The sequence below is a fragment of the Salvia hispanica genome, chromosome 4 (assembly GCF_029641045.1).
Source record: "Salvia hispanica isolate PSC_SH4W2 chromosome 4, Shi_PSC_v1, whole genome shotgun sequence".
Taxonomy (NCBI): Eukaryota; Viridiplantae; Streptophyta; class Magnoliopsida; order Lamiales; family Lamiaceae; genus Salvia; species Salvia hispanica.
The window spans coordinates 11,819,094-11,838,169 of NC_142695.1; the positions used below are offsets into that span (position 1 = coordinate 11,819,094).

A 19,076-nucleotide genomic window follows, 5' to 3' on the forward strand; every position below is an offset into this window, starting at 1 on the left:
AGATTTAGGTGAAATTTGGTGTGTATGATCTATGATATATGATCTATTTCTCTGCAAAATTTCATCCCAAAATTCATTCGTTTGAAACTAGTCCTAGTGTTCGATATCCGGTACTAACCTTTAGCTATACTAGATCTATTGTATACTTGCAGATATTTTTTGTGCTAATAAAAAGTGCATCAATAAGACTGTTGAAAACTTGGGGACATGAATAAACAAACCCTACAGTAGTCATTCCAATGGATATACACCATCTATACCACTCAAGATGTCCACATTTCCAATGGCACGCGATTTGAGCAGGAGTTCTTAAGTGGAATAAGTAGAGAGAAAAAAAAAGGAGAAGAGAGGAGAGAGAGATTTATTTCCAAATATAAAAAGTGAATATCTTGAGTGGAATAAACTAAAAAGGAAAAGTGGACATATTGAACCCGACAAGAGTATTATTTTACATTGAATGATAAATTGCTTGGATCTTAGTTTCTTACTTGAAGGAACCCTTGAAATCATTGGGAGGATTCACTATAGTAAAATTCGGAAAAAAATTATCGTGATGATTTAAAGAAGATGATTTTGATGTGTAATTTAGATGAGAAGGAAGTATTTGGGTATTTTCATGAAGGGCATTAGGAAAGAAAAGGAAAAATGGATACCTTATTGTTTTGTTACGGTGAAATATGGAAATAAAACCATAGGAATATGATTTTTTTCAGATGTCATAAAGAAAAAGGTTATAATTGGTGTAATAGGCCTGTGGCCGTTTCGTTTGTAATTTGAAGAAGAATTGTATTATTTATTCAATTTAATTGGTATGGCGAAATTATTGCCCAAAATATAATCTCGATAGGTATGCAACTAATTTGTTGCGGCTATTTGGATGAGATTAAATAGAGAATATAGATCAAGCATGTTGTTGTTTGTGTTGTTTTCGGAAAACATGATTTTAAATAGTAGTATATATATGATTTTAAGACATAAGTAGAGAACAAGAATCCCATGATAGATAAAACGCTTTGATAAGAAGTGAAAGTGAGGAGTCCAGCGCGAAAATATCATTATCACCACTTTGAGAAAGTATTAAAGTGAAAGGTTGAAAATTGTGAATTTGGATACAACTTTTTCACACGTTAATCGCCACCAACGCATGCATTTCCATCTTCGTATAATCTCTTTCAATTTATTTTTGTTTCTTTCTCTTATTTTCCCGTTATCTTTTTTTTAATTGGTAAACGAATTTAAATATAAAGACCGCGCGACAAAGGACTTGAACCCAAAACCTTTAACCTCATGCATTACCTCTTTACCGCTTAGTTAACTCACGCACACCTCATTATCTGTTTATTCCTTAGTGTTGAGAGAAACTCTAATATAACTGGCTTATTATAGAAATATGGCCATCCTATATCAAATCATAATCATATTTCGTCATGAATCAATCAAAAAATTAAAAGTATGAAAAGGTAAGATTAAGAAAAGTGTAGATACTTTGGACATTTTAAGCTAGTATTCTAGTGATAATAGGTGTACCAAATTCTTCTTATTATATTTAGCCATAATTAAACAACGTGACATTTAAAGTGCTATGGAGTAGATTGCTTCCCAAAAATTAATTATCAGTTCTTTGGAAAAGTTCGTTGATCTAGAAGTAGATAGTTTGGGATTGTCGATTTTTTTTTCTAATAATTTTCTCTTACAAATAGTCGAAAAAGAATAAGTATTTTTTTCAATATATTTTTGTCTGATCACCGATAACACGTAACAGTATAGTATTTAATTAACAGCCTAAATCGCTAGCGGAAAAGTAAGTTTTTATTATCATTAATTCACGTTCATGACTTTCTAAAGCTCCAAGCGTCTTATTCAAGGCTGCTATATTTTGTTTTCACCCTATCATTTTATGAACCACCACCCACGTGCACAACACACATTTATCCTCATAAATGATTAAAATAAAATATAAAGAGCCTTATGTTTACCAAGAATTTATTTATTACTAGGAGTATTATTTTGTGAAATGATGAAAAGAGCGTCCTTTTAGACGATTTGTTGTATATCCAAGTAAATATGAAAATAATAAAATGTTGTGACTATAGATGTATATCTACAAGATCGCATAATTGAATATCATGGACAGCCAAATAAACGAATGAACCTTTTCCATATCACATACATTATTTCTAATCATAACATTATGATGCAAGAAATAACTAGTCTTTCTTTACAAGCAAAATCCTTATGAGTTTGCTATAATTCTAATAATGGCATGGGTGTCATTGCCTCATTTACATTTCAGATTATATAGTCATAATGGGCATTTGTAACACTACCATGAGAAAATATTAAACTAGTAACCATTAGATATATAGGGATGTAATTTAATAATAACTCTTCCGTAAATGCTAACTATAATCAAATTTAGGTCATAGAATTTTAATGATTTAATAGTTTGAAATGATGTTATGTGTTAATTTAAAAATAATCTTTTAATATAAAAGGGTACTAATATCAATTTTTATATAAGATAGTTTTCGTAATTCTGATGATAGTAACATAATATATGAAAAATGTCAACACAATGACGTGGTATATTAGTAAAATTATGTTGATATTTTACATGCATGCATTGATATTTTATGATAGTAGGTTGACATTCACTTGATTATTGAAAATATTGAAAATATAAATAAAATTATCAAAATTTCAATAAGAACATATGCAATTAGGATCTTTATTTTTTTTCCTTAGAAATGTCGACAAAAAAATGATAACTAAAGGAAGGATTCCAACTAGATCTCAATTGCATACTATATTCGAATAACGTTCAAATGATAAAATTTGATAATTTTATTTGAATTTTTGTATATTTCAACAAGCACTTTTACTATCAACAAATATATACTTTGTCCCCAAAAAATATTCACTTTGAGTTTAACACGGATTTTAATGCAAAATTAGTAAAATAAGAGAGAAGTATAGCGAAAAAGTAAATAAAGTATTGTTAGTGGAGAATGGGTCCCACCTCATTAGAGAGAAAAGAGATCCAAAATTAGAAAGTGCATATTCTTGTGGGACGGACTAAAAAGAATACAATATCAATATAACTCGGTCGATATTTTAGTGTAATTGAGTTCATATACATATGTCATTGTGTAGATATTTTTAATACACTATGTTGATATAGCAAGAACTACTAAAATTACTAGTTTCTAATAAATTGATGATTTTACCATTTATTGATATTTTGTCTACTACTCCCTCCGTCTCAGTTTAAGAGTCTTATTTTGTCATTTCCGTCCATCCCAATTTAAGAGTTTCATTTAGAATTTACCATATCTGGACATAAAATTTAACCTCATTGTTGATGAAATTTACACTCAAATGCCATTACTTTCATAAAAATAAAACAAAACAAAATCCTAAACATACAAAAAGTGAAAAGGGTCTCACTTTCCACTATCTCACTTCAATTAATACACACTCCAATGACCATTATCTCACTTTGTTTATTACACGCTTCACCAATTTCTTAAAACCCGTGTCATAACTAAATCTTACTCTTAAAGTGGACGGAGGGAGTATTTATTAAAATCTAAGGGCTTTAATCTTATCCTCTCATTTTAAGATCTAATAGTGTAGAATTAGTCTTAGTTATGCATTAGAGTAGCCACTACATTTTTAGTGCATAGTTAGAGCCCAAATTTGAACTATCAGACAAAAAAATGGAAGGTTGATATTGACTTTTAAAACTTTCGGTTTAGAAAATACAGAGTTTACTATATAAGGGTGTTTTAGTGAACTATAAGGATGTATTAGCTCATAACATAGATTTGAAAACACGGTGTTAACCTAAACGCCTTTATAGTAAATTAAATATTTTCAAAATCCTTCTAGTTTCATAACGACCATTATCTCACTTTGTTTATTACACGCTTCACCAATTTCTTAAAACCCGTGTCATAACTAAATCTTACTCTTAAAGTGGACGGAGGGAGTATTTATTAAAATCTAAGGGCTTTAATCTTATCCTCTCATTTTAAGATCTAATAGTGTAGAATTAGTCTTAGTTATGCATTAGAGTAGCCACTACATTTTTAGTGCATAGTTAGAGCCCAAATTTGAACTATCAGACAAAAAAATGGAAGGTTGATATTGACTTTTAAAACTTTCGGTTTAGAAAATACAGAGTTTACTATATAAGGGTGTTTTAGTGAACTATAAGGATGTATTAGCTCATAACATAGATTTGAAAACACGGTGTTAACCTAAACGCCTTTATAGTAAATTAAATATTTTCAAAATCCTTCTAGTTTCATCCTTTCATATTTTGATCTAATGGTTGAAATTTGGTTTCTAGATATGTATTAAGAAGTGGTTATGCATTAATCACTATTCATATAAATGATATTCCACGTTACATATCTTATGTTAGCACACAATCAGCAAGCACCTTTCACGTACTTGCTTGAGCCTGTTGTATAGTTATTCTTTGTATGGATTATTTGCATATCATTATTTGCATTTACTTTTATTCAATATTTTATTCTTTTAATTAATGTCAATAATATGATAATTATATTTTTTTTCATCTCATTTTAAGTAGAGCATTTTTTATTTGACATTAAATTTTAAATATATTGTATATTTATTGAAAAGATAATAAAGTAAAAAAAAAAGAATAAAGTAGAGAGAATGATATTTTTATTTAAAAAAATATCAATTAGAATGAGATATTAAAAAAATACTAAAAAAATGAAATATTAAAAAAGAATGAGTTAAATTAAATATATATTTTGTGGGATATGATCCAAATTCATTTAATTAACGATGCTATTAAAACTGCAATAAGACGTACTGAATCTAAACCACCCAAAAAAAGAAGACGCATGCATAATAACTGCTCCATGGAGAATAGTAAATTGAAAAAGTAATGAAAATTAAAAGTATGCTTTCAATTGGACAAAAAGCACCCTTCATTTTTCTGTCACATTCATTCATGTCCTTCTAAAGGACATCGCCTTTCCTAACATTTTTGTTATCTTTCTATATTCCTTCCATATAAAATATTTCCATTTTTTTAGTTGTCTTTATAAATTATAAACTTTCAATTTAATAAAAAAAATTCTCTCTAATGAGATGTGATTCACTCTTCACCAATATTACGTCAATCATGTTTTCTTTTTATCTTTCTTATGTTACCAAATTGCGCATTAAAATTTGTGACCCTTTAAAAGTTCAGACCAAGGAAGTATTGTCATTTGATCTCTCCATCTCATAAGATATTTGATCTCTCCATCTCATAAGATGACCATATTTTCATTTTATGTAACTGAAGATGTCCACTTTTATATTTGAGAATAAATTTTTCTCTATTCTCTACTTATTAAAATATTCAGTCGTTTTTTCCACTCTACTTTATCACAATATACTACTCTATCTAAACTCAGGTGTTATTCAAGAATATGGTTATCTAAAACGGAACCTAGGAAGTAATATTTATTTCTCCTCACGTATCCATAAGTAAATTAGCAATTGGTTAGAGTTATACAATTCATATGGATATAACATGATAAGATGTTTTCAACCTCCTTAGTTAATCCAGTGAATTATAAATGACTAGAAAAAGTCCTAGACAACGTCCTTTATTTTTATTTTATTTTAATATCATCTCAGAAAACCATCTAATTTTAATGTGATAAGTAAACCTTTTAAGTTCTGTTTGCCCAAAATGATTAATGCACTAAAAAGGTAGAGAGGGAAAAGCATAGTGTTAATGTAAAAAGGGGTAATGTGGGATGGACTTTCGGCTTGCGTTTGCGTGCTAAAAAAGTTCAATTTTTTGTTTCATCCAAAAAAATGCTTCTCAAATTATCAACTCTTTCACATTACATATTTTACGCGTGCTGCACTACAGCAGTAATGTTGAAAAATAGGATAAAACAAAATTAAGTTGCTAAATGCAATTATTGATTTTTAAAAATCATCTATGATTAAATTTTCTATAAACTCCATCCATTATCAATAGAGTTGAAATGATTGAAGTTTGAAGTTGAATACATAGAAGAGATATAAAAGTAGGAGAAAAAGTTGGAATGCTCCAAAATATACTATTTGACTTCTTAATACGATCTGAAACATTTTTTTCTTCTAAAATAATCACATTTAGCGTTTGTGGAAATAATGAGTGGAGAAATAAATAAGAAACTATTGCATATAAATTAATTACTATACTAAAAAAACATTAAATAATAATTTTAGCAAATAAAACAGGAATTTAATAGTTAGAAGTAAGATTTAATAAGTTTGATAACTTTTTTACGTACACATATATTGTTTGTTTTTCAGCTTCATGAAATTGGACCCTGTCTTTATGTCATATAACATAATTACTCTCTTTATTATGAAGTTTTAAACATTTGTACATTAATTAAAGGATTTAATGCTTAAGGAACTAACTTTAATTTCTTTAATTTAATTATTTATTATGAAGCTTAGTTATGTAATTTCATATATACACGACTCTTGACTATAAATAAAACGAATTCAAACAAAATAACTCCCTTTAGTTTTTTTATAACACCCTTTAATTGATTTGTAATATCAAAAACATGTTTCAAGTTAGAAAGTCAAAATTTTATGTATTTTTGTTGAATTCATGTTTTCATACATCAATTATAGCAAATAGGAGCACGTAACTAACTATTCTTGAAATTTTAAATATAATTAAATGAAGAATATAATTAGATTGAAAATTGCTAAAGTTCGCGATTGTTTGTAAGGCTAGTGAAATGCCTTGGAAAAAACATATACTACTATCGAGGCTAATCCGATTGTAATTTTATCGACTAGAAATTTTCATCCTTGACCTTCTACAATTAAAAGGCTATTCGAGTTAGCCCACAAATTTCAGACTATATTGACATCCCTATCTTGCATTTTTGCTATTAGTGTAGCAATAAAATTAGGTAACATTAAATTAAAGGAGTGAAATTATCATATAGCTTCCACGTTTTGTTTGGAAATTACCTATTTTATAGTGTATTTTGAACTTTGTCACATCTATGTTTTATTTAATTGCTAATTAATCAAGTTGTGCGAGTTAGTTAATGGCTATTAGTTTAGCTAGCAACTAAATGTAGTTAGAGGCCATGCTTTTACTTCAAGATGGAATTATTATATAACTAGGTTTCTACTAAAAAAATTATAAACAACTTGAGAAAGTCAGCTTTATTAATAGTTCCAGACATTGATATAAACTACACATTCTCCTTAGGACTAACTGATAATTAAATAATTTCCATTGACTATTACAAAAAGAAATCTTTACGTACACCATCTAAAAAAGCTATATCAATAAACATAAATGCATAGATGACTCGTATTAATCGACATCAAACTTCAATTACTACATAAGTTAGATTTTTTTGTTATCAAGTTTCTTATGCTAATTGGATAAGAAATTTGATCATGGAAAAACGATGGATAAGAAAATTCTCCTTTTAATCTCTTGTTTTATTTCCCTCATTTTTTAAAAAAGAATTTCGCCATCTATATTTGTGAAATATTGATGTGATAATTTATTTCTTATTGGAGTGAAAATGATGAATAATAATAAAATTATTTTTTCAGGTAATGATGAAAAAATAGAAAGAATTTAAAAGTCGAGACTCTTACTATTTTAACATAGTCTTTAAAGCAAAGAATCTATTAATTCGATGTTTCTTCAGCAGCAAAGGAATAAAAAACACTTCCATTATGAGAATTAACGCAATATTACATTGTAAGTTCAATAATATTAAATTTATCCAAAACTGACACAGTTTTATATATTTAACTTGAATTATCGACATTGAGAAAATTGTAGCTTGCTGCGGATGATTTTTTTTTACATCAAATTTATTCAAAATTAAATTTTTTGCGACCACGGAAAAATATTTCAGTGATCCTATGTGGCTTTCAAATACATAAAATTTGTACGTAAACATATTACTACTCAGTTTTATATATTTAAGTACTCCGTATTAATTCATTAAAGTAGATAGACACATTTGAGGAAATTACGATGGTTGTCATGGTTTAACATTGCTTTCGCTTTAGTTCTTTCATGCAATTCAAAAAAGTTTTAATTTTTGAAATATTATGGTAATATTTTTTAAAAATATAAAAAATAAATACATATTTCATTTTCTATTTATTTACTCTCTATTCACTAATATATAAAATAATATTATACTTATATATTTATAAAAATACATTCAATATTAACAAAATGAATAGTTAATTTCACTATTTAATCTATTGAAATATACTTTCTTCATTTCCATACAGAATTTAAGGATGGCTTAAAACCATTATAATAAAATTAGTAAAATATGAGATAAACATAAAGAAAATGTGATTAAAGTATTATTATAATATTTTTTTATATTAGAATAGATTGAAATAAAAAAAATATAACAATTATTTAAGATATTTCAATGATATATTTGTAATTGTAGAATGGTTACTCTTTTTTACTTTTTCATTCTCTATTATACTTTATTGTTTCTATTTATTTATTTATTAAATAATACTACATGAATTCCGTGCTGAATTAGAAATGTTGCATGAATTCCGTGCTGAATTAGAAATATTTCACTTAAAGTGAGCTAAACACTAAAATATTAGTAGCGCGTGCCAACACGCACAGGTTAATAGATTTGGGATTCCACTTTGTCAATGATAGATGCGAACTAATCACAAATAAAGTGAGGGCTAAAAAGGCAGTCAATGTACAGTTTTAGTAATGAATGTTTAAGAGAGCGAGTTACATTAAGAAAAGCGAGAGAGAGAGAGAGCAATCTTTACCAAGTTACCAGTCATCATCTTAGCCTAAAAGGTTCATTTATCTTTCTTTTCTCACCTTTCCATAATCTTTCCCAAGATAATACTATAATAATATCACAGTAACTATATTATTTTATTCTCTACTATCACAAGGTTATTTACATATTGAGATAATTAATATAAATTGATGCTAAGTGCTAACCGTGGCCATTAACTTGAGTTTCATGAAATTGAGAGTAGTTCCAAGGCTCTAATTTCCACAAATTCCTTCTTCCTCATCCTCTTTTTTTCCCAGCCTATTTAAATAAAACAAGAAAACAAACACTGCATGCTCTGTTTCTCTGACTCCTCTTACTTAAACTTTTAGCACCTTTTGGCTTTTTATGCTGTTATTTAAATAGGAATATTGTACTGTCTCCTTTTTATTTCTTTTCCTTTTTATTCATTATTATGTCACCCCACAAATGGGAGAAAAAGTTTGATTAGAAAAATAATAAAAGCCTTATTACGCCATCACCATCTGTTGTGGAAGGGATAATTTTGTGTGTATTGAATGCTAAAGAAGAGGGTGTTCATATCTTCAACCCCTCTGATAGAGAGAGAAGAGAGAGAAGAGAGAGAGAGAGGGGCGTTTGTGTGAAGGAGGCTGGTCCGATCTATCCTTTTCCCTTTGAATTTCACACACACCTTTTTAGTCTCACAAAAAGATCATATTTTTAGAGCCCAACAAATCCGTCAATCTCCAATTCAACTGAATCAAGATCCAATTTTCGATTTTGAGCTCAGAATTTGGGGAATTTCGAAGCCAATTTTGGAATTTGGTAGAGAAGAAGAAGGAATATGAGAGCAGGTTTGAGCACTATTCAGCAGACCCTAACGCCAGAGGCTGCGAGTGTTCTCAACCTCTCAATCGCGGAGGCGAGCCGCCGCAACCACGGCCAGACGACGCCGCTGCACGTGGCGGCGACGCTGCTGGCCTCGCCCTCCGGATTCCTGCGGCAGGCCTGCATCCGGTCCCACCCGAATTCGAGCCACCCGCTCCAGTGCAGGGCGCTGGAGCTCTGTTTCAGCGTGGCTCTCGAGCGGCTGCCGACGGCTCAGAACGTGGACGGCTCGGGAGCCGAGCCGCCGATCTCGAACGCCCTCATGGCGGCGCTGAAGCGGGCCCAGGCTCACCAGCGGCGCGGCTGCCCCGAGCAGCAGCAGCAGCCGCTTCTCGCGGTGAAGGTGGAGCTCGAGCAGCTGATTATTTCCATCCTCGACGACCCCAGCGTCAGCCGCGTGATGCGAGAAGCCAGCTTCTCCAGCCCCGCCGTCAAGGCCGCCATCGAGCAGTCCTTGAGCACCTCCACCCCTCATTCTCATCACAATCACCACCACGTCGCTTCCAATAATGTCAATTTCGGAGCTGGAATTGGGGGAATCGGACCTAGGCTCCTCCCAAATCCCGGCCAATTAACCTCTCCGCAGCCAAATCAGAGCGTGTACCTGAATCCGCGCCTCTCCGGGGCTGCCAAGGGGGAGGAATTGAAGAAGGCTTTGGAGATAATGTCGAGAAGCAGGAAACGGAACCCGATTTTTGTCGGCGATTCGGAGCCGGAGGCGGTGGTGAAGGAATTGCTGAGGAAGATAGTCAACAGGGAAATTGGGGATGATTCGATTCTAAAAAATGTTGAGATTGTGTCAATTGAATTAGGGCTTTTATCCGATAAAATTCAGATAGCATCGAAAATTGAAGAATTGGGAGGGGTGATCGAGGGCAGAATCAGGGGCGGTGGAGTGATCCTTGATTTGGGGGATTTGAAATGGTTGGTGGAGCACCAGAAGCAGCAGCAGCCGGTGGTTTCGGAGACGGCGAGGGCGGCGGTGGCAGGGATCAAGGCTCTGTTAGCTAGATTCGGCGGAGAAACCAATAAGCTCTGGTTAATTGGAACTGCAACTTGTGAGACATATCTGAGATGCCAAGTTTATCATTCATCCATGGAGATTGATTGGGATCTGCAGGCTGTGCCTATTGCTTCCAGATCGCCTCTGCCTGCGCTGTTTCCCAGGTTTGAATTCAATTTTTTCACTCTTGTTTCATTTCAATTGATGGATCTTATTCCCCTTTTTGTGTCTGAGTTTTCACTTGAGCATCACTGATTTGGTTGTGTTGAATTTTCATTTGGATTTTCTGATTTAGGCTTGGAGTTGAGAGAATATTGAGCAATCCGTTGGAGTCTTTGAATCCGTTGAAGCCGGCGGTAGCGAGCCCTCTGCCGGCTCTAACAAGGGGCCTATTTGAAAACCCGGGCGCTACTCAACGATTGTCCATTTGTCCTAAATGTTCGGAGAATTGTGAAAAGGAACAGGCGAAGCTCGCAGCTATTGAAAAATCGTTCTCCGAGGCGAAACAGGACACAGTCCCGTCTCTGCCTGCGTGGTTGCAGAATGCTAAACTCAACGCGGTTGATGCTATAACGAAAGATGAATCGCAGGTTGTTATTTACGCTCGTGTCTTTTACAAAATCCGGTTATGTTCGGTATATAATTATGTCTAGAGCTGATGATTTTTATATATACAGGGTAAGGATCAACATGTTCTTTCAAAGCAGAAGATGCAGGAGTTGCAGAAGAAATGGAGGCAGACATGCTTGCAGCTTCATCCAAATTTTCATCAGAATACTCGGCTCGATAGGGCTGATCCGCCTGCTCTGTCTATGTCGAGCTTGTATAATCCTAACCTTCTGTCGCGCTCGCCCTTCCAGCCGAAGCTGCAGATGGCCAAGCCTCTCGGGGCAGCTCTACAACTGAATATGAATCAAGCTTCGAGCCAACCTGCGGATCTCCTCAATCGCTCCCCTACAAGCCCAGTCAGAACCGATCTGAATCTTGGATGGAAAGGACTGGACAACGGACCTGAGAAAGCTTTGGAGGATCATGCTAAAGACTTCTTGGGCTGCATCTCGTCCGAGCCACAGACTAAGTTGCTTGATAAATTCTCTAACGCTTTGGATGCCGATACGTACAAGAAACTGCTCAAGGGGCTCATGGAGAAGGCGTGGTGGCAGGCTGAAGCAGCGTCCGCTGTGGCCTCAGCCATCACCCGATGCAGATTGGGGAATGGGAAACGACGTGGTACTGGAACGAGGGGTGACATTTGGTTGTTATTCACGGGGCCGGACAGAGTTGGGAAGAAGAAGATGGCAACGGTGTTGGCCAATCAAATGTTTGGGGTTAATCCTGTGATGATATGCCTAGGCAAACGACGGGATGATGAAGATTTGGACATTAGTTTCCGAGGTAAAACAGCTGTAGACCGGATTGCAGAGGTTGTTCGAAGAAACCCGTTTTTGGTGATCATGCTCGAGGACATTGATGAAGCGGATATGCTAGTCCGTGCGAACATCAAGAGGGCGATTGAGAGAGGCAGGCTCACCGATTCTCATGGCCGTGAAGTCAGCCTAGGCAATGCCATATTCCTCATCACTGGAGATTGGTCTGTAACAAATCCCGACGCTGTAAGAGAAGGTAGGTTTGTGGACGAGGAGAAGCTTGCGTCTGTAGCAACCGGTGGCTGTCAATTGGGACTGATCGTTAGAGAAAAGAGTGCGAAACGCAGACCTAATTGGTTGCAGGATGATGATAGGTCAATGAAGCCAAGAAGGGAATCGGAAGCTGGCTTGTCCTTGGATCTTAACCTCGCATCAGCATTCGTCGAGGACGACAAAACTGACGGCTCGAACAATTCGAGCGACCTGACCTTCGATCACGAGGATGAACTCAGCCTTGTAAATGGGCACTTCTCTGTTACATCTGTGCCTCATGACCTCGTGAGCAATGTGGATGATGCCATAGCGTTCAAGCCCGTGAGCTCGGCTTTTGTCCGAAGGGAAATCAAGAAAACAATCACGGTTAAGTACTCCATGGCCGTGGGTGAGAAGGCGCCGCCTATACAAGTGGAAGACGACGTGTTGGAGAAGATCTTAGGGGGGCTGTGGCACGACCGGAGCAGCCTCGAAGAATGGATTGAGAAAGTTGTTGCACCGAGTTTCGACCAGCTGAAGGCGCAGCTGTCCTTGTGCGGAGACCATAGCAACTCGGTAGTTCGCCTAGTGGTGGAGTCGGGCTCGAGCGACCGGGGCAAGAGCCACGGGAATAGCGAGTGGCTGCCTAGCAGCATTCTGGTATGATAATTTTGTTGATGTTGGGGTTCATATTTGTAAATATTTTTGCTACTCTTTGGCACATTATAGAGTAAAAAGAAAAAAAGGAAAAGGAGTAAAAAGAAGTGTAACGGTTAAGAGAGGGATGTTGACAGGTTAACGAATCTCAAACCACAATTACTTTTCTTTTTATACTGTAGCACTACTATTTGTTAATTGCTTTTACTATTAGTGCCATAAATGTTTGAATAGGAAGAAGATGAATAAACACGAGGCTATTTGATTTGTCGAAGGGAGGGGGGTGTTGTGGTAATTTCAAGTTGTTGACTGATTCTGGAGTCAGTGCTGTAAAAGGATAGTTAATGGGTTCGGTAAGGTTCGTACTAATTGGCGGTCAAAAATGAACTTTTTGCTTTGATTAATTTGGTAAAAAGTGGGGCCCATGTAACGAAAAGGCTCTGCAGCAGTCACGTTTCTGCACGTGCAACGTGTCGCCACCCCAACTAAATAATGTCACGCCTTTTGACCTTTCGATCCTTGGTTTCAAGTGGATCCAATGCTCCTTTTTTGCGTCGGTCTTTCATATCCTCCATTTAAACTCTTGATGCCGGAGGGAGCCAATCAATTTATATATGTTCCACATACTTCCTTCGTCTTAAATTATTAATTCATGCATATCTTTTGAATACATTATTATTTAAAAAATTAATGTTAAATTAATAAAATGTTAGTAAAATAAGAGAGTGAAAAAGAGAATAAAACAAAAAGATAAATTTTTTTTACTAAAATAAAATCAAGTAGATTGAATCAATTCAAAATAAAATAAGTATGAAACAAGTAGCTTAGAACGGGAAAGTATATTGCATCTAAATATGCCACAAATCATAAATAGTTTCTAAATTAGTATGTCGTTTGATCACACATGGCTTCTAGGCTTCAAAAAAAATACTCCTACTTAAGAATGATTCTTGATAAATACTCTTCACGCCCATAATAAATGTTACATCCGGGGATGATACAAGATTTTAGGAAATACTGTATTATTTTGTGTATTAAATAAAGATAGAAAATACTCCAACCGTCCCATTAGAACTGTCCCATTGGAACTGAAATATTTACTTTTCGGCACGAGATTGCAAATAGTGTTATTTTGTGAGTTAATGAAGAGATAATAAAGTAACAAAGATGAAAAAGTAGACATGATGTTGTTTCAATTTTAGAAACATTTCATTTTTAATGGGACAACCCAGAAAGGAAAATAGTTCATTTTTATTGGGATAGATGGAGTATATTTTTATATATTGATGTGAAAGAATTTTTTTTCTAAAAAATTTAAATATGACATCTTTTGTGAGACAAACTAAAAAGAAAATGAGGATTAGTGCTTAGAACCATCAACTTTCGTCTAATGTTGGTATTCTCCACGAGCTTTAAAATTAGTCTAAAATATCAAAAAATTTAGATTATGTGTGTTATCTCCCAATTCATCCCAAATAAGATATCTTCGACAAAACTTATTCTACGTGGGTAATCGTGAAATATTTTATGATATTTTAGATCACTACCTTCTAAGTTCTTATGGTAAGTAGGATAAAAATCACGTAGAACGTTGATTTAGTGGTGCTAACTAGGGTAAAAAAAATGCACCTAAATTAGTCGGATATGATGCATAATCTGCCATGGGAAATAACAAACAAAATATTAAACTTGTGATATTTTAGACCGATTTTAAAGTTTGGGAGAAATACCAAAATTTGGCCTAAGTTGATGGTTTTAAGGACCAAAATCTTAAAGGAAACACTTGCAAATCGAAGAAATCGGACCAAGAAAAAAGGATGAAGAAAAATGGAAATGAAAAAAAATGAGGAAGAAGAAACTGGTCTTGCATATTAAAAATTTTCGTACACCTATAAATTGTGCTAAGAAATCTAGGAGCACACATGTAGTTGTGCTCGGGAAATTTTTTACCAACATAACAAGCACATTTTGTGTCACTCGTAAACTGTCACCTGATTACCATTTGCAAGCACATTTTACGGGTGCTCGAAATACAACGAACATATTATGTTTTAGTCGAAAAATGTCGGTGGATAATAATCCGAGCACCAATATCCTCGGAAATTTACTCGCAAACTATTCTCGCCGAAAATATTTCCTAGTGTTGCTAAAAAAACAGTCGTTATATTCACCATATTTGGAAAATGCTCGGTGGTTTTTGATTGTTGCTCGCAAATCTGCTTGAATAAATTAATTAGGAAACTAGTAAACAATTGATTACGAATTATAAGATTGTTTTAATTGAAGAATGTAACTCAATTTACTGTTGCAAATATCATTTTCATACTTATCCTATTATTGCCGACATACATAATTCATGTATTAAAACTGTTTTATACAACTGTGTGCATAACTATTTAAGTGTCTGAAAGTAACATTGATATGTTTGTTGTCTTTATTTAATACACGACCCCAACGGATTGCAATACATCTCGTATGAGTGCATTTACAAAAAAAAAGTGCCATTATATATTTATTTATCTATAATGGATCACTAGCATGTAAATAGTCCACATGAGTATTCTTATATTAAAAAAATTTGGGGTTGTACTGTTATGATATCAAACAGTAATATATGATACAGTGCTTTTAGTACAATGCTAATAATTGCTGAGATATTTAATATTGCAGAGAATATTTTGTTTATTCACTGCCAGTAATTTTGAAATTGCTGGTCTTTTGAATTTGGTATGTATATTTTCAATAACTCTCCCCGAACACAGCTTACAACTTTCATTGTACTGTGCTCTCCAAAGAATAACTCTTCTCAAAATCTCACTCAAAAGGTTCTGAGTTGGAATCCCATTCTAACTAAGGATTCATCAGTTTCGAAAAGAATATTGGTTTACGCTTTTAATTATTTTTTATACTTTCAAATTTTGTGTCAAAATAAGTGCGTCCAACTAATAACTACTACTACTTCATTTGGGTAACGCATATCGTGTATACATGATCTGATCCAAAAACTATCGGGTCGGGTATTTGATACCCGTAATTTCAGATATCACGATTAGGTCCAGATAACTATATTTTGGGAAAACAAGTATCAGGTGTTACCGATTAACCCACTGAAAAATATAATCGGGTATAAGCAATTACCCAATTGAAAACACCGAATTTGTTTAATATTTAATTTATTATTTAGCATTAAATTTTATTTTTGACCCTACTTTTGTATTAGCAAGTTATATGTATAAGTATATTAAGGATAATCGGAGAAATATACTTGACTTTATCACTTTTATAACAGGTAGCAAAACTGAAACTCTTTTTCCTTTCTAATCTTCTTTTTCCACTATAGTCGACATGTTATATTTATCTAACAACTAACTCACCTATTTAAGACCCACTGGCGGTTTCAAGAGCCACAAATTAAAACCAAAATTGGAGTCACTACAAATCCCCATTTCCCTCTCAATAATTAATGCGTGAGGGCACTTCGAAAAAGACACATACTTCGAATCTAGACCACTATAAAAAAACTCAAATAAAATCAAAAAAATAAACATAACACGATTATAAATTAAAGCGTGGATCGATTAATTCCAAGAATTAATTTCAAAAATAACATGCACATCTACATACTTGGAAGAAGAAATCAAGTGACATACTCACAATCCGAAGAAGCAAAGTGGCTCATTGCAATTTGGTTGTGACATGCATGTGGTTTCATTTATTAGGCCGACCAAAAATCACTTTCTTTTTACATTGTCCCACTTAAATTTGTGCATATATATGAATAGTTTGACCACCTTTTTCATACATGAGGGCATGAATATTAAGTTTTTATATTGATATTTGTCGTGTCAAATAATGATGTATAACTGCCCACATATCTATCTTGCATTCATCAATTTAGCGTGTATAGTAGGGAAGAAGGATAAAGGTGATTGTTTCAAGGCCACACATAGACGAATTGGGAAATGCTTCTAATCCATGGGGAGATCTCTCTATCTTTAATTTGAAAAAGGGGTTTTTGTATTTTTCTTTTTTTGGTTTAACAAACATATCATATCATACTTGTCTTATTCTTAATAAATTGATTGGGTTAGAAGTTTTTTTTATAAAAATATGAGAGATTATTTATACGCGTTTGGTGTGAATTTGATTAGGGTGGACACGTACGTAAAGGAAGAAAACTTGGTGGATGACTTATCAGTTTTATCATGATGCTTGGTTGCATATAGAGTACACTTGCGTGTGAGTTTAGTTACATATTATTCAGTGAGAACTGAGAAATCATTCTTTGAAAATTGATTACGCGTTTTTGCAAATAAATTTGTCAAAATAAAAATCGTCCCGCGGGGAGGGAAAGTTTAATTTCCATGCAACATCTCCATCACTCTTCTTTAAAGTTAGAATTCATAACTATATCACAGAACATATCAGTTTCTAATTTAATATATGTAACTTTATATCATAATATGTTTTGTGATACAAAATGATGTTACTGTATCAATGAATTTATGTAATTTTCAGTTATCTAAGTTCTCATTTTAAATAAGTTGGCATTGGAATCAGTCCCTATATTCATCCATAAGTATATATATTTAGTATTCTTTTGTAAAATAAATATTTTAGACTGAAATTGTAATAATTAAAGATAGGTAACCAAAGTATAATGAGACAGTAAAATTTAGTTTTACTTTTGCAAGGTACTAACCGAGTCACCTATTATGATAAACATGTCCACTACTCAGTCTAGAATGCAAACGAGTTAGAATTGTTTGCTTTTAAACCAAAAATATTATAAAATACTCATTCCGTTCCATAGTAATGGAAGCATTTCTTTCCGGCACCAAAATTATGAAAAAGATGTGTAATGTATTAAATAAAAAGATAATAAAGCATGAGATAGGTAAAAATAGAGATAATAAAGTAAGAGAGAGGGAAAAGTAAGAGTAAGAAAATGTGGTAATACTTTTACAGAAAAAAGAAATAACTCTATTACTATAGGACATCCAAAATAGAAAAATGACTCTACTACTTTAAAATAAAGGGAATATATCATAAATGAATAAGCAAAATACATGTAAAAAAAAAAAATCGAAAAGTGTTTTAGGCTAGCAGACTCGAAATATGCTTTCAATATACTCTAATAGTTTTTTTTATAATAACCAAACAAATTTTTCTTTTGTTTCTGGTTTATCATGTTTTAAATACTTCATCTATCTCGAAGTAGATATCACACTTGGATGATGACACGAAATTTTAGGAAATATTGTTTGTGTGTTAAATGGATAGAAAAAATATAGCTTTATCAATTATTGTGAGAGAACTTTTTCTAAAAGAAAAAAAATATACACATCTATTATAAGAAACTAAAAAGGAAATTAGTGTGACATCTACATTCGGATCTTGTTATAAATTGTAGTACATGAGATCATAGATAAATATATAATCGAGCATTCTGCAGTTGAAAATCACAAAAAAATATTTGACTTAGGCTTGGGTTAATAATTTTGATTCGAAATTATTTTTCATGTGTTATGCATAAAGTCATATTTAGGATCACGTGTCTTTGAAAAAAGAATACTCCTCCAATATCAAGTTATTTGAATGAAGAATAAAGGCCAAAACTGGTCAGGATATTTTATGATTTTGATCTTAAACTTTATTTTTGAATTTTTGCATCCTGATCATTTCAAATCGGATCACAATTGGTCATGGACTAATTGTTATGTTAGTTTTTAACGGTCAACGGGTTTAATTCTGATTTTGACCAAATTAGACTGTTAATTATATTTTTACTTCCTAATTATTTTCTTAATTATTTTCTTTAAATTCTTCAAAATATAACAACGAAAATTCATGAATAGGGCAATGCTGCCGCGGACGAATTCCAACGGCGAAACCACCGCTGATTTCGCCTTCACCGCAATGGCGGAGGGAGGTGGTAGGGGGTTCAAATGACCGCCCAAAAAAAAAAATTTATTTAGTACTATTATGTATATATATAGAAAATTTTAATTTTATATTAAAATGTACCCCTATTCCTATTCGACTACTCCTATTTGACTACTCGTACCCCCGAATATAAATTCCTGGATC

At 33.1% G+C, this 19,076-nt stretch overlaps 1 protein-coding gene across 1 annotated transcript; it reads left to right on the forward strand.

Moving 5' to 3' along the window:
- The first annotated feature begins 9,291 nt into the window (after positions 1–9,291).
- On the forward strand, positions 9,292–13,160 carry LOC125200464 (protein SUPPRESSOR OF MAX2 1A-like). Its single transcript, XM_048098106.2, has 3 exons — positions 9,292–10,874; positions 11,006–11,300; positions 11,388–13,160. Exons 1-3 carry the CDS (start codon positions 9,664–9,666, stop codon positions 12,993–12,995), a joined length of 3,114 nt encoding a protein of 1,037 aa, XP_047954063.2. The 5' UTR covers positions 9,292–9,663; the 3' UTR covers positions 12,996–13,160.
- The last annotated feature ends 5,916 nt before the right edge of the window (positions 13,161–19,076 follow it).

What these genes read in the sequence shown, in the direction of transcription:
- LOC125200464 (XM_048098106.2), top strand. Translation starts at nt 9,664, where the DNA reads ATGAGAGCAGGTTTGAGCACTATTCAGCAGACCCTAACGCCAGAGGCT. An exon ending in CTGCCTGCGCTGTTTCCCAG is followed by an intron (nt 10,875 to 11,005) that starts GTTTGAATTCAA and finishes TTTCTGATTTAG; the next exon opens with GCTTGGAGTTGAGAGAATAT. An exon ending in TAACGAAAGATGAATCGCAG is followed by an intron (nt 11,301 to 11,387) that starts GTTGTTATTTAC and finishes TTATATATACAG; the next exon opens with GGTAAGGATCAACATGTTCT.